This window comes from Capra hircus, chromosome 4 (assembly GCF_001704415.2).
Source record: "Capra hircus breed San Clemente chromosome 4, ASM170441v1, whole genome shotgun sequence".
Taxonomy (NCBI): domain Eukaryota; kingdom Metazoa; phylum Chordata; class Mammalia; order Artiodactyla; family Bovidae; genus Capra; species Capra hircus.
This window is the reverse complement of record NC_030811.1, coordinates 54,786,664-54,801,254: the sequence shown is the minus strand read 5'-3', so window position 1 is coordinate 54,801,254 and position 14,591 is coordinate 54,786,664. Positions and strand designations below refer to the sequence as shown.

General features: G+C 54.5%; 1 protein-coding gene, 1 long non-coding RNA gene and 1 pseudogene across 3 annotated transcripts in view; all 3 read right to left on the bottom strand.

The window, feature by feature from the left end:
- FAM188B (family with sequence similarity 188 member B) overlaps nt 1,199–14,591 on the bottom strand; it is a 117,494-nt gene continuing 104,101 nt past the window's right edge. For both annotated transcript variants that reach the window (XM_013963359.2, XM_018047112.1), the window contains 3 exons: nt 13,006–13,186; nt 12,354–12,426; nt 1,199–1,619 (listed from right to left, as the gene is read on the bottom strand). In XM_013963359.2, coding sequence (XP_013818813.2) covers nt 1,571–1,619; nt 12,354–12,426; nt 13,006–13,186 — 303 coding nt within the window. In that variant the 3' untranslated portion in view covers nt 1,199–1,570. The remainder of the gene's footprint in view (nt 1,620–12,353; nt 12,427–13,005; nt 13,187–14,591) is intronic.
- On the bottom strand, nt 2,338–5,115 carry LOC102169550 (annotated as a pseudogene).
- LOC108635851 lies at nt 8,535–12,292 on the bottom strand. The gene is made up of 2 exons (XR_001917972.1): nt 9,574–12,292; nt 8,535–9,141 (listed from the first exon to the last, which is right to left on the bottom strand). It is a non-coding gene; the product is annotated as an uncharacterized LOC108635851 (long non-coding RNA).

The window sequence follows — 14,591 nt, the reverse complement described above, 5'->3', positions numbered from 1 at the left end:
CACTAGCCAGGCTTTTTAGTGGTCACCACCAAACGCCAGCTTTGTCTGCTGTATGCTTGGCTCTTAAAGAGAAGGGGGGTCTCCTTTCAGCCAGCACTGCAGGGGGAGCAAAACCCCCGAGCTCTTTGTGTCCTGAGCCTTAAGGGGGGACATGGAAGCTGGAGAGTGGCCGCCATCCAGTGTCTACAATTCTCCCTGGGTCAGGGCAGATGTGGGGGGAGCGCGTGCCTGGTCCTTGAGTGTGAACACTCTCCTCTGCAGGCCCCACTCAGAATCCCAGCCAAGCACTTGAGGGGCACAGCCAGGCGCGTGTGGGCTGGGGGTGGGGGGGCCTCTTCCATGATGCTGCTCCTGACTCCCACGTGGACAGCCAGGTGACAGAGGTTCCTGGAGGCCGTGTTCTACTTCTGGGTGCCCTCGCTCAGTCCACCGTTGTGAGCCACTGCAGAGGGGTCGGTAGCTTCAGTTTTTGACAAAACTCTCTCTGATCTCCTTCACCAGCCTCCCATTTCATTTCTATGCTTGCTCGTGCTCCTGTTTGGAATCCGTGGGATGTAAATTATTGGAATGAAGGAGGCTCCAAGTACAATTTTCTCTTCACGGGTGACTATGGAGTCTTCCCCGTCCCCACGTGCTCTACCCTTCCCACCTACTCTACCCTCAGTCTGGAGTGTGAGGGTCTCCACGGGCTCTGCCCACCCACATTTCAGCCGGTTTTCCCCACACACGCCCCACTGCAGTCACACAAGGGACCACACCTAGTCCCTCTTCTCATCGTCAGCTTACTGTCCTCCGGCGCCAAAAGGCCCCTCCCTAGAAGGTTCTCTCCCCCGTACCTGTTTGGCCATACCCTCCAGATGCTCATGCCCGTCCTCATGGGGCCTCGCAGGCATCGAGGTCAGCCCTGAGACGGGATCCCAGGGGGCCTGAGTTACTCCTGGTGAGCACAGCTTATGGAGCTTGGTGCCTCAGACGTGGGGCTGATCAAAAGAAGGCAGGCCAGACCATAAGCCCAGCCAGGGACACCTCTGGGCCACAGGGTATGGCTCACATAGAGACCCTTACTGGGTGATGACTGAGCCCACAGGTCTCCAGGGCTCTGGCCCCCTCCACCTGTCACCATCCCCCCAGCTATAAACCTCGCAAACCTCATGCTTTCTTTGCAGCAACAGAACAAATGAGACTGGCCCTCAGCACAGATCTGACTCCTGGTTTATAGAAGCCAACTCTCAGAAATAACGAGTGCCCTGGATCCCCCCAGCTGCCCACATCAGAGGCTGGACGAGGGGATGGCCCAGCAGAGAGCAAGGGCAGGATGCAGAGAAAAGGCAGCAGGGGCCCCACCAGCCTCCCCTGGCAGTCACAGCTCTGCTGGGAGGGGCCACACAGCAGCGCACTGGGCCCGAGTCACTCCCTGGCAGGCCCTTCACGGAAGAGGCAGGGAGGTTTCCGATGCTTCTGCGACAGTGCTGGTTCAGGTGCTGGCCCAGACATGTCCCTGAGGCCTGAGAGCTCTGCCATCACCCCTAGTAATGAGCACTGGAGCCATGAGGCTCATCCCCACAGAGGGTCACAGGATGGGTTCCGAGCCATTCCAGTTCACTGATGCCCCCTTCCACCTAAGAAGAGAGGGACAGAGAGTTAGAGCTTCGGGGCCACAGAGGAACGATCTCTTGTCCTCACTCACCTGATCTCCCATCTCCAGGGCTTCGAGGATTTCAAGTTTCATCATGTCCACGTCACCCTTCCACACCCACAGACAAACCTACACACCAGATCCCTATAAGACAAACGCACCCCAAACCCCTCAACAAGCCAAGTGATCTACACACATCTGAGTCCAGCCACTCTTTGTGGGGGGGCCGGATGGTGGCACTTTAAAGGCACATGGGAAGACCCAGATATGGAGAAATCCTGGAAGTTTCAAGGCATGGAAGGGGGTCCAGTCGCTGGAGCCCAGAAAGGTAGGCAGGGGGCATAGGGAGCCCGCAGAGGCGGCACCATATAGGACCTAGGAGAATTCGCAAGAGTTCTGGCCTTTGCTCTAAAAACCACAAGAAGTTAATGAAGTGCTGTGAGCAGTTCAGTAAAACACAGGTTTGCATTTTCAAAAAATTACTTTAGGAAGCCTTAAGAAGCAGTGAGTATAATTAAATAGGAGTCCAGAGTTAGACAGGGCTTCCCTGGTGGATCAAATGTAAAGAATCTGCCCACAATGAACGAGACTTGGGTTCGATCCCTGGATTGGGAAGATCCCCTGGAGGAGGAAATGGCAACCCACTCCAGTATTCTTGCCTGGAGAATCCCATGGACAGAGGAGCCTGGCAGGCTACAGTCCACGGGATTGCAATGAGTCGGACACAACTGAGCAACTCACACTTCAGCAGAATTAGATATAATTTAATAATAGTTCAATCCCCAAATTAAAGTTATTATAGGAAAGACCAGCACTTAATTTTAATATTAATACATGGAATTAGTTTTCTATAAAGGACTGAGAGGATCACATTTATAGCAGGTAGAATATTTCGGAAAACTCTGGCATTGGGTGCATTATACACAAACGTACATCCTAACATTATACAAACCAGGAAACAGATGTTGCATACCTCAATAGCAGTGCTAGAACATGGAGTTTGAGGCTGGAGTTTTGAAATGTTTCCCAGGGTGTGGGGTTTGGGGAGCAGACATTTTCAAAACCTAAAGTTTTACAAGTCAAAATGGAAACTGTCACAGAGAGGGAAGAATGGGACATTTTTCTTACTTTAATTGTACATCTGCATTGGAAAGCCCAATACAAGCAGACCTCATTTTATTGAGCTTTTCTTTATTGCACTTTGCAGATACGGTGGGGGTTTTTGTTTGTTTGTTTGTTTGTTTACAAATTGAAGGTTTATGGCAACCTTGCATCGAACAAGTTATCAGCACTATTTTTCCAACAGCATTTGCTTACTCTGCAGTTCAAGCTGTTTCATTATTACTATCTTTGTTACAGTTATCCATGATCAGTGATCTCCGACATTATCACAAAAGATTACGACTCATTGAAGATCATGATGTTTAGCATTTTTGGCAATAAAATATTTCCTAATTAAGATACGCACATTGTTTTTTAGACATAATTCTATTGCATACTTGACAGACTACAGGATAGTGTAAACCTAACTACATCATACGCACTGGGAAACCAACAATTCGTACGACTCGCTTTACTGCATGGGTCTGGAATGAACCCACAACATCTCTGAGGTCTGTGTCCCTGAGACTGCACCTGCAGCAAGAAGGGAGTGAACAGCTTCTCTCAAAGTAAGACTGTTGCATTTTCCAACCGAGTGCTTAGAAGCACCACGAAGTTTCAGTTGTGGTTCACCATAAAGCCAGCACTTTCCGTCTTCATGAATAACCTAGAACCCCACTGAATTTCTCTCCTTCCTTCCTCAGGCTTCTGCTCTTTGCCTTTCTTCATGACTGTGCCTGCCTTTCGGGACCCCATCTACGTCTCTGAGTTTCCAGTTGAAAGGGACAGCCTTGCAGAGGCAGGGGGATTCATACTCGCTCTGTTCTTCCAACCTACTTTCCTCCCGATGACCAGCATCTTCTTGGTCTCTGTAAAGACTGTACGACCCCCACGGAGGATTTTTCACACTTTACATCATTCCATTTCCCTTCAAGTGAGCAAAAAGATTGCTTGTCATTTGGAGAAGAAGAAAAAAATCTTAGTGTAATTTTGTGCTTCTTGCTCCCATAGAAAGGTGTGGTGTGGGTGACAATATTTGCATATAGCTCATTTTGGAACAATTAATACGGCATTCTCCTCCTAGCTCCACCAAGGCCTCCACCCTGTCCAGGGCTTCCATAACTCCCCAGGGAAAGTAAGAATGTAATGGCTGTCATAGTCTAGACACCAGGCACAGCCCTGCCCTCCGTCATGTGTGTCAAGTGACAGTTCAAGAAATTTTCATCTGGTCCAAATATGAACATTGGAATGCATCTTCTTGTTAAAACACTCAGCATAAAAGGCTATGGATGATGGAATAGCTGCTCAGCCACGGATGTTAAACTATTTTAAGAAACCCTCCAAAACTAGCTCTGCATTCCCTTCAATGTCATTTGGTAGTGTCCTGAGATACTGCATGATTGCACCCAAAATGGGGCTGTATGGTTTTTGGCAAATTGGTTCTTTTTTCCTGCATAAAAGCTAAGAGAGGTACCATTTCATCACCCAAACCATTTGGTCCCTGGAATCCTTCCAGTCTCAGATACTCAGAGGCAGGTCTGGATATGCAAAAAGTTTATACACATTTCTAGAAGAGAGTTTCTCCCAAGAGTAACTGTTGGAAGAACTACCTTAACAAGATCCATTCCAAGCCTAACCTGTGATAAGAAATGCAGGATAACCTCTCATGCTCCTCCATGGACCCAACCTCTGCTTCATCATCAGTCATGTCTTGTGCATCAACAAGGTCAGCATCACCTGTTCCACTGGAATGTGGATTAAGTGATTCTTTGGTACCCAAGTGCTTTAGATGGTGTCCTGAGGTGCTGTGTTGTTGGCACTGAGATAGATCTAGAGGAATCTATTAGACGCTTTGGGGTTGAGCTAATTTGATGCATCAGAGCATCCATCACTGCTTAAAGCAGAGATACTGGGACGGTGTCTGCAGACAACTTAGCAGCCCCGGAAGGAGTCAGGCTGCTCCTTGGTGAAGAGTGCCCACTGCCTGAGTGCGCACTGCCTGCCCTACTGGCACAGGACCCTGATGACATCTCAGGGTAGCTAATAGAGGTCCAGCTGGTGGGGAAGACGAATAGAGCTCTGACTTCCACAACCGACCAGGCTCTGGAGGTAAGATAAGCTGAGAAGGGTTGCGATGACCACAGGTTGCAAGGGAGTAAGTGGACCTACTGGGCTAACAGCACTTGGGCAGCCGCAGCCACACAAGGCAGAGCTTCACTGATTCTACCATGCAACTGGAGGTTTTCAGTTTGCTTTCTCTGTTCATCATCTTTGCAGTTTGGAAACACATCGTTAAAAGCCTTTTACTGTTAAGATTTGTAGTGGAGAAGGCAACGGCAGCCCACTCCAGAGGAGCGTGTGTACGTGTGTTAGTCACTCAGTCGTGTCTGACTCTTTGCCACCCCGTGGACTGTAGTCCACCAGCCTCCTCTGTCCATGGAATTTCCCAGTCAAGAATATTGGAGTGGGTTGCCATCCCCTACTCCAGGGAATCTTACTGACTCAGGGATCAAACACAGATCTCCTGCATTGCAGGCAGGTTCGTTGCCAACTGAGCCACCAGGGGAGCCTGTAGAGGGGCATCAGCTTCGGTAAAGCTCCTACCAAAATCTTATACACTAGGAGCACATCCTGAATCCAGATGCCCAGATGAAAGGCAGAGAAAGGAGCGACATTCCTGCCCACAGCCTGCCTCCAGACAGGCACCAGGGACCCAGATTTGCAAAGGAGAAACTACTGCCAAGACCAGTTTGGATTCTTGCCTCCAGTCATGGAGAGAATGAGGGGAAGAGTCAGAAATAGAGCAGACTTCCTGTATCCCTATAAGATCCACCCTTAGCCTGGTCCCCAACGCCCTTCCCTCATCCCTCTCCATCCCTCTCAGCCTCACCCTCCCCATACTGACAGGCAGACAGAAGCTTCTCCTCTGAGCTCCCAATTTGACAAAATCGAGTTTGGCTTCAGTGCAGGGGTGAGTCACTCTCATCTGCTGCTAGCCGCCCATGTCACACCGATCAGTCACTGAATCCTAAGGTCAGGCTGTGGGGTTGATGTTGGCTTTGACGCTTTCCATAGAGGTAACCAACCCACCGCACCCTGGCCAACAGGTGCTGAGGCAGGGAGAGCAGTAGAAACACAGAAAGAAAGCAGTCTATAACTACAACAGGAAAGCATATTTTAAAATTGAAAGAGCTGAAATGCTGGGATGCTGTTTATGAAGGGGTTGAATGGTTCCCCAGAGGGTATGGTTCTGAAAGTCTGTGGGCCAATTACAAGGATGAATAGAACTCTAAACATGCAATCAGGGGCTGACAGAGAAAGGGAAGGGTGAAATGGAGCGGCTTCTGAGTGGGCTGCTGCTGCTAAGTCACTTCAGTCGCTTCCGACTCTGTGCGACCCCATAGACAGCAACCCATCAGGCTCCCCCTTCCCTGGGATTCTCCAGGCATGAACACTGGAGTGGGTTGCCATTTCCTTCTCCAATGCATGAAAGTGAAAAGTGAAAGTGAAGTCACTCAGTCGTGTCCGACTCTTAGCGACCCCATGGACTGCAGCCCACCAGGCTCCTCCATCCATGGGATTTTCCAGGCAAGAGTACTGGAGTGGGGTGCCTTCTCCGTCTGAGTGGGCAGGCAGCATCAAAGCTCACTCAGCTATGAAGAAGGAGGCTGAAGGTGTGAGAGTTTAGAGCAGGGCTCCTCAGCGTGGGCACAGTGGGTATTCGGGGCTGGATAGTTCTGTTGTGATGGCTGTCTTGTATACCGCATGACATCTGACACCCTCCCCCCAACCAAGGACATCCCAAAATGTCCCCAGATGTTGCCAATTATCCCCTGCAGAACAAAACTGCCCCCAGTCAAGGACCACTGGCTCAGGGGTTGAGCTCAGGGAAGATGCGGTGGTCCCGAGCTCAGGTCCGCTCAGCGTCATGGGCAGGCCCATCTCATGATCACAACTGAATCTCTTTTCTCTCCGGCAGCCATCAGTGAATAGTAACCTGCCTCCACAGATTCTGAACACTGACAGAACTCGTGTATTTCAGAGGAAAAAAAGACTTGCTGTACCAGCAAGGAGAAGAGAGCAGGCGTGCTTTTAAAGCCACCAGAGCTGACCTGTAGAGATACACCCCGGAACTGCTCTCACTCGCTTTGGATTTCCAGACAAGCATCCAGTGTGCCAGCATCCCATCCTAGGTGCCAGCCGCTGGCAGCCAGAGCAGCTAGAGGATGAGCCCCACGGGCTGCCGCTCACCTGAGAGCCTGGCCAGGGCTGCGCCCTCTGTTAGGGGAATATACAGGCTGAAACCACCCACCCGGGCCAGGAACCACAGGAACCAATCGCGTGAGTTATTTTACGACAGGAGGTCCTGGTAAGGAACACGGAACAAATTACCATCAAACTGAAGAGTTCAGGAAAAGGTGGAAAGGAGACGCCACATGCCCGACCACCTCCCAGAATCCTTTTCGCTGGCATCCATCTTGGCTGAGCAACGCGTGCTTCAGCAGCAAGGACCCTGAGTCAGAACGATTGCCCAGAGACCACCCGGAAACCAATCCCATCCCCGTAAGACCCGAGACTGCGAGCCACGGGCAGAGCAGCTCCCCTGGGCTCCCTTACCCTGCTGCTCTCCGCCCGGGCGCCCTTCCCAGTAAAGTCCTTTGCGCTGTCAGCACCGCTGTCTCCCCGGACAGTGGAGTGTTAGACAAGAGCCCACTGGTGTTCCCGCAGCACCTCCACCTGCAATGACCATCCTCCCTGCCCACCCCGCACCCTTCAGGGTCAGCTCTAGGACCCCTCCTTCCAGAAGTATCCTTCCTCAGAACTGCTGTCAGGCTCCCCCCACCATACTGTCGTGCGGTCTCCCTCTCCTGCTAGACTGTGAGCCCCTAACGCACAGAGCTGGTCTCACTTGCCTCCATCCCCTCCATGACCGCTGGCTCAGGGCTGGGCTCCCAGGGGTGCTGCTGAGCGGCCACACCCCCTGCACACCCACTACTCCTGCTACCCCTGCTCAAGCCGGGGCACCAGCAGGAAAACCTGAGTCTTCACACTGCACTCCCCCTCTCCTTTGACCGCAGTGGGCATTGAGAAGGCCCACCTCCCCTCCCTTCCCTTCTGTCTCCTCCCCACACATCCTCGGCCAACCTCGCGTGTGAGTCCCCCAAGGTTTCCAAAGGAAAGGGAATGCTTTCTCTCAACCTCACAACAGCTCAGGGAAGGCACCATTATACCCAGTCGACAGATGGGAAGTGGAGGTCCAGACTGAGCCAGACCTGGAAGTCATGCCACGTGACGGTAGCAGAGCCAGGACTCAATTGGGGCCTCCAGACTCCCGTTCAATGCTGTGCATCATGGTGTCGCATATTCCATGAACAAGGAACACCACGGGCAGCTGTGCCTGTGGGCTGCAGGGAGGGGACTCAGAAGAGGGGGGCTGCGCGGCAGGAGCACTCAGGGAACCCTCCCTCAGCAGGTGAGAGGCACTGTGAAGACGGCACCGAGGCAAGAAGGGTGTTTGCAGAGATTCTTCAGGCCGGGGGAAGCAGCAGAGGGAGGTGGGTGCTCAGCTACAGCCCCTCAAAGGCACCGTCCCAGCTGAAATTACATTTTCCATTTTTCGTCTGATCCTCCAAACAGAAACATCTGTGGCCCAGCCCCAGGCCCCAGTTATGAGTTCTTTCCTCTTTTCTCTGGCCTGTTGACAACCGTTTCATTTTCTCTCCCCCATTCTACTGAGGCTGGAAGCTTGAGAGAGGTTACTGTGTGTGCCTTGTTTGGATATGACCATAAATCAGGCTTTTTTTTTTTTTTTTTTTTTTTTTGAGATAGTTAGAGAACAGAGGAGGGAGGAGGGTAGGGGACAGACACAAGCAAAGGTAACAAGGAGCTTCTCTGAGGCCGAGGCATGCGTTACACTAGAGAGTGGAGGTGGTCCAGGACCTCGGGTGGGTTCCAATTAGGATGCTCTTCTCCAAAGTCTGGCAGTCTGGTCTTATGCAATGTCACCATGGCAACAAAGCCAGGTGGCGGGAAGTCACCCTGCCCGTTCAGTGACCTTCCACTGGGCTGGGACAGCATGGGCCTAAGCTCCAGGCTCTGCACTGCTCTTGACTCGGGGTGTGGCCTGGGACCAGACCCCAACCCTAGAGAACCCTGTCCGTAGAAGGAAGGGCCATGTCAGATGTTGTCCAAGGGCCTTTCTGTGGATCCAAGCAGGCTGCCAGATGGCCAGGCATGTGGCATGCCTCGTGCGGGTTAGTGTGAGTGTCAGAGGCTCTTACGGGGCCACAAGAGCTGAGTCTGAGGGTGGGCAGTGCGTCTCTTCCTGGATTCCACAGAGTTGATTCTGAACTTGACTTCTGTCCGTTTGTGAACTCTGAGAGCAAGACGCAAGTCTCATCCAGCTGTTTCTTGCATAGAGTCAAGTCCAGAAGTTTCATGAGGTTGGAGTGATGATGGAGAAATCCCACCTGCCCTCAAGTTGGTCTATGCTGCTGTGAGAGCTCGCTGTCTTTCAGCAGGTGCTTGGACTCTAACTGGCCTTGGAAAGGACCTGAGCTTGGGCCATACGTGCTTTCTGTCAAGGCAGTGGCACCTATCCCCCAAGAGACCGGGCCCCAGCTCTAGCGGGTCTCGCTGACCTTGAAGGCCACTTTCCCAAGTTTTTCCCTTTGAGCTATTTGAGAATCTGGGATGAAAACAAAATGCAAAGCCTTTGTAATCCAACCCCTTGGAACAGGATTCCAGGAGGCCGGGCCTGCTGTTTCCCATTACAGTGGTATGTTATCTGATGGGTACACAGGGGGAAAAATCCCACATTCCCTCTACTCACTCACCCACTCAGCTTTCCGGGAATGACGCTGGGAAAACTTGTGCCGTGTTAACTACCCAGAAGGACCCATCAGGGTAGAGCAAGTGATGGGAGATGTTGAACTGGTCTCAGCAAAGTCCACACAGGGGGTGCAGCACTCAGACCTGGGGGGGGCAGGGGGCAGCCAGCAGAGCCAGGAAGGAAGTACCTCAGGGCCAGTGTGTCATAGCAGGCCAGACGCTGGAGGCTCAGCATCTCATTTGATGTCTGACCCTCACCAGGCAGCCAGGGAGGGTGAGGGGGAGGTGGACACCACCCCCACCAGCCACCAGAGCATCAGTTCTCAAAGAGCTGCCCTAGGACAGTGGCACCTACAGCCTCTGGGTACTTGAGAAATGTAGGTTCTCAGGCCACATCCCAGACAGACTGAATCAGAAGCTCGGAGATGAGGGTGGGGGGATGTGGGATTTGTGTTTAACCACGCCCCTCCAGGGGAGGCCCACTGAAGCCTGGGGACCACACTCTAGAGCAAACATTCCCTGTGAGGGGACAAACACAGACATGCTGGACCACTGATCCCCTCAGCCATCAGGGAACTGTGTGGAGTCTGGGCCAACCAGGAGCCCAGGCCAGTTGTCCCAAACCCTGTGTGTTGCCCACATATGACAACTTCCTATCTGTGACAAGCACTAAGGAGCTCTGCTGGAGGAGATGCCAGGACTCAGTCTGGCCCAGGCTGCTCCCGTGACAGTAAGCAGGGATGGACGAGGGCGGGGCAGGGACTCAGCCTGGACCGCCTGCCGCGGGCCAAGGGCTCAGGGCAGCCTCTCCAGATCATTTCACATGCCGTCACTTCACTGGTTCATTTCAGGGCTCATGGCCCCACCCTGGAACAGGGGTAGGTCCTAGGAGGAGAGATAGCTGACAGAAGAGGGAGAGGAGACTCAGGCCCACGTTCACACTTGGATGTCTCTGGACTGACCAGAGCCCCAAGTCATTCTCAAGCACTTGTCACTCAGGGCTGAGTCTACAAAGCCCAGTCCCTGGACCCCTGGGAGGCACCTGGTGAGCCGAGTTCTGCAGCAGAAGCATTCTCAGGAAAGGAAGAGTTACTCCAGAGAGGGCCAGTGGAGAGGCTCGGGCAGTGGGCCACCAGGGGTGCTGCAGAGACAGACTTTCCTGGAGAGGCCTTCAGAGAAAGGGCCCAGGGGTTTGGAGGTGGGCAGAGCCTGTGTCCAGGGCGTGGTCCGGAGCCCCACTGGGCAGACCCTCCTGCAGGAAGGATGCCCGGCGGCCCCCACCCTGTCCTGCAGGAGGCGCCAAGGTCGGTGTCACCTCCTTCCCCCACTGCTGCCCGTCTCTCATCACTCTGAATGAGTGGCCCTTTGTACATGAAAGGAAAGCGGGCTGCGTGTGCCTTTAATCCTCCCGACGAAAGAAACGCCGGCACATGACCCCACAGGAATGCTCCACCCCGGCCCGGCGGGCAGGCAGGTGGATGGATGAACAGATGGACACACGAATGGGGGATAGGCAGATGTCCCCACACCTCCTCTATGTCCCTTCCTGTGTTTGTAGAGCCTACTTTCTCTCCTTGGCTCCATTCAAGGGCTCACTGGCCTGTGGGTGGCTGGGCAGCAGACCTAGGCTCCTGGTGAGCCCCCTGGATCTCAGGCGGTCAGAGATGCGGGGCCCCAGACATGGCCCACATCCTCCACCCCAACCGCCACCACTTCACAAACAGGAAAACAGAAGTTCCGCCCAAGGTCACTGGGAGTCTTGAGCGGCTGAGACAATAATAACCAGGGCTGTGCAAGGCACTTGGTGATGTCCTGGGTACTCTTCATGACAGCCGTGTGAGCCAGCAACCCCACTTTACAGACGACAAAGTGAGGCACAGACAGAAGTCCGATGGCTCAATGACAGAAAGCGGCAAGGCCGGGATCCAAACTCTGGGACCCACACTGGCAAGTTCTCCCGCTCCCCTGCTGGAAGCCGGGTCTCCTCCCTCCCGGCCTGCCTGTCCCACGGCACCCTGAGGCCTCTGAGTCGCCGCCCAGAGGCTCTGCGAAGGGTCAGCCTGAGCGCTGGCAATTCCCCCTGCCTCCCCGCCACTGAGTGCCGCCCCAGCTCTGGGCCTGGTCAGAGAACTCCTGAGTCAAGGAGTCCCCTGGCCTGATCCTCAGGCTCCCCCCACTGCCTTGGAGGCTCCAGGGTGCCTCCACTGGGTGTTCAGAGGGCTCCACCTGCACCAGCAGAAGGTCCGGGGCCGCCCCTCCCTGACGCAGAGGCGTCGCTGCTCCAGGAGGCCGTGGCCGAGCACACTCTGGCCCGGCCGGGTCCTCCTCGCTTCTGATCCTATTCAAGCGCCCCACTGCCCCACCCCCGACACCATCAGGTAACCTCACCTGTTCTTCCTCCTTTGGGCCTAACAGTACTCATCACATCTGGCAGCTGCTGCCTTGAATGAGGAGGGGTCTCAAGAGGCACCAACTCACCACCCCCACCACCTGACAGGGGGCATTTTAACAAGCTGTCTGAAGACACGTCATCTCACAAATCACACGCTTCTCCCTGGGCTCCAGTGACCACAAAACGCCACATATGAACCAGCCCCAAGCGTTGAGTCTTTCCAGTTTGCGGGGGTCCTCCATTTCCCATCACACACACCCCTCCTAGGTGGGGACAATCCAGGAACCTCATTCTCCTTCCTATAGGCCACCCCCCACCACTGCTGCACCCCACCCCCCACCCTTCCACCACCACTCAGGCAAGGCTCCGAAGTCAGAGATGTGCCTGACTCACTTGGTTCTGATGCAGAGCTCAAGGGGAGGGACGAGGCCGTTGTCTCTGTCCTCAGGGACGGTCTGGGTGGTGTCTGGGGAGGAAGGGAGAGAGAGAGGCACACGGTCATCAGCCAGGCCCAGGCTCACCCGAGGTCAGCATCAACAACCCTACTCCTCGAAACTGACTTCTCAGGCAGCTACTGCTCTTCTCTCATTTGGACCCTCCCTGGTTCCTGCCCGTCAGCTCTGACCCAGATACCACAGAACCTACTCACTGGCTTCCCATCTCCAGTCTCTACCCCACCCTCCTGCTCCACTTCAGCTACCAGAATAGTTCTTTCCAAAAACATCTCATCCCAGCACTCCCCCTGCTCCAGAACCTTCCATGGCTCCCCTCTGCCTGGAGAATAAAACCCCAAACTTGCTGGCATGATGCTCTTTCCTACGTAGCCTCCACCGCACCTTCCACCCTTTAAGCCCCCTGTTTCTCAAGGCCCAGTGCTGGCCCCCTCCTGCAGGAGGCCCTGCTCTTACTCGCCCTCTGATCCCCCAGTCCCAACAGTCGAGTCTGCATTGTTCTCTGCCTGCCCTGAGTGGGCGTGCTAAGGCTGGCGTCCCCGACCAGTCTGAAGGCTCCCCGGTCGCACAGGATGGGTGGGGAGGTGGCGCACCGATAGTCAGCCGGATTTGCTCCTGCTGGTTGGCCAGGCCATCGTAGTAGTACAGGTCGAAGAGCCGCTCGGTCCTCCAATCTCGCAGCAGCTCGAGCTGCTGGCTGAAGAGGACGCTGAAGTGGCTCTCACTGCACACCACCCAGATGGGGAACCTCGGGGTCTTCAGGAAGCAGCCCACCTGGACAAGGGACAGGGAGCAGACGGAGATACCTGATGCAACGTGCCACCCAGGGAAGCAGGTTGGCGCATCTTCTGTCCAACCCCAGGCCTGGGCTGACCTCAGCGAGGCCCTGTGGGGGATCCCAGCCTGTGTATGCTGCTCACTGATACAGGGCTGTCCCTGCCCACTGAGCCCAGCACTCCCAGGGCCTTTGCCCCACAGACAGTCATAGGGAGATACCCCAGCCTGAAAGGCAGGCGTCACCCTCCCCTCATCTCCAGCAGCAAGCTGGCATGTGATGCTGCCCATCCTGCCACTGAAGGCCCCTGCATGTACAGCCCCTCTGCCCCCATCAATGACCTCCTAACCGGCTCTTCCTATACCTTCCCCTCCCCAGCCGCAGCAGCACAGGGCCTCTCACCAGTCCTCAAACTAATCCAGCAGGGCAAGCCTCATGCCTGCGCCCTGTCCATGAGTACACCTCCCTTCTCCTTCAGGTCCCGCATCATCCAGACGACCTAGTCAGAGAGCACTCATCATGTCCCCCTTCTGGCTCCCAGGGTGAGGACAGGAACTAGGTACCAAGTACCCACCCTCCTCTGCCACCCATCCCTCTGCCCTACGACAGCGTGTCTGCCTGCCTCTTGCACGGACTATATACCCTTAGCAGCAGTGCAGGGAGTATCAGTCGACATAAGCAAATGTTTGATAACCGAAGGTCCTGGTGATTGAAATGGAACATGAACTAAGAATTTAGCTTGAAGACAGGTGGAGCTGGAGCCAGGGGGAGAAGGGAAGGAGGGCCTCTGGGTGAGCATCAGTGGGTGATGCCAGGACAAATGTCCAGAGACCTTCAGGGAACAGCAGCCATCAGGGAAAAGCAGGGAAGGGGAGAATAATGGTGGAAGTTCCTGAGGAGGAAGTCCTTTGGAAAGTCCCCAGCAGAGGACCTTCATGGCGGAGGAGCGCTGCGGGCAAGGCAGATGCCTGGGATCAACATCAGGGCCCTCCTGTTGCTGGATCTGCGAAGGGGAGAGGCAAGGCCCGGCCCCCCACCCCACTCAGATGCATGCCTGGCCTGCCCCTTGGTGGCCAGACTTCGACACGCTCTCTCCCTGTCACCTGTGATTCCCAACCCTGGGCCCTGGCTGCTTCAGTTCTGTACATGCAGTGGGCCAGGCTTGATTCGGCTTAATCCCCACCAGCCCCGGGGAGATGTTTGCACACTCAGGTATTTACAGCCGCAGCCTGTGGATTAAGGAAAGAATGGGAATTATTTTTCCAGTGGGGAGATGGGCATACTTTCTCCGAGGCCCGTCCCAGAAGACTGGGCCTCCCATAGCCCACCTGGAGCTGGCATGTCTCAGCCAGAGAGGCTGTGCTCTGGGGAAATGCTTGCTTGTGAACCTTCAACAGAGGGTAG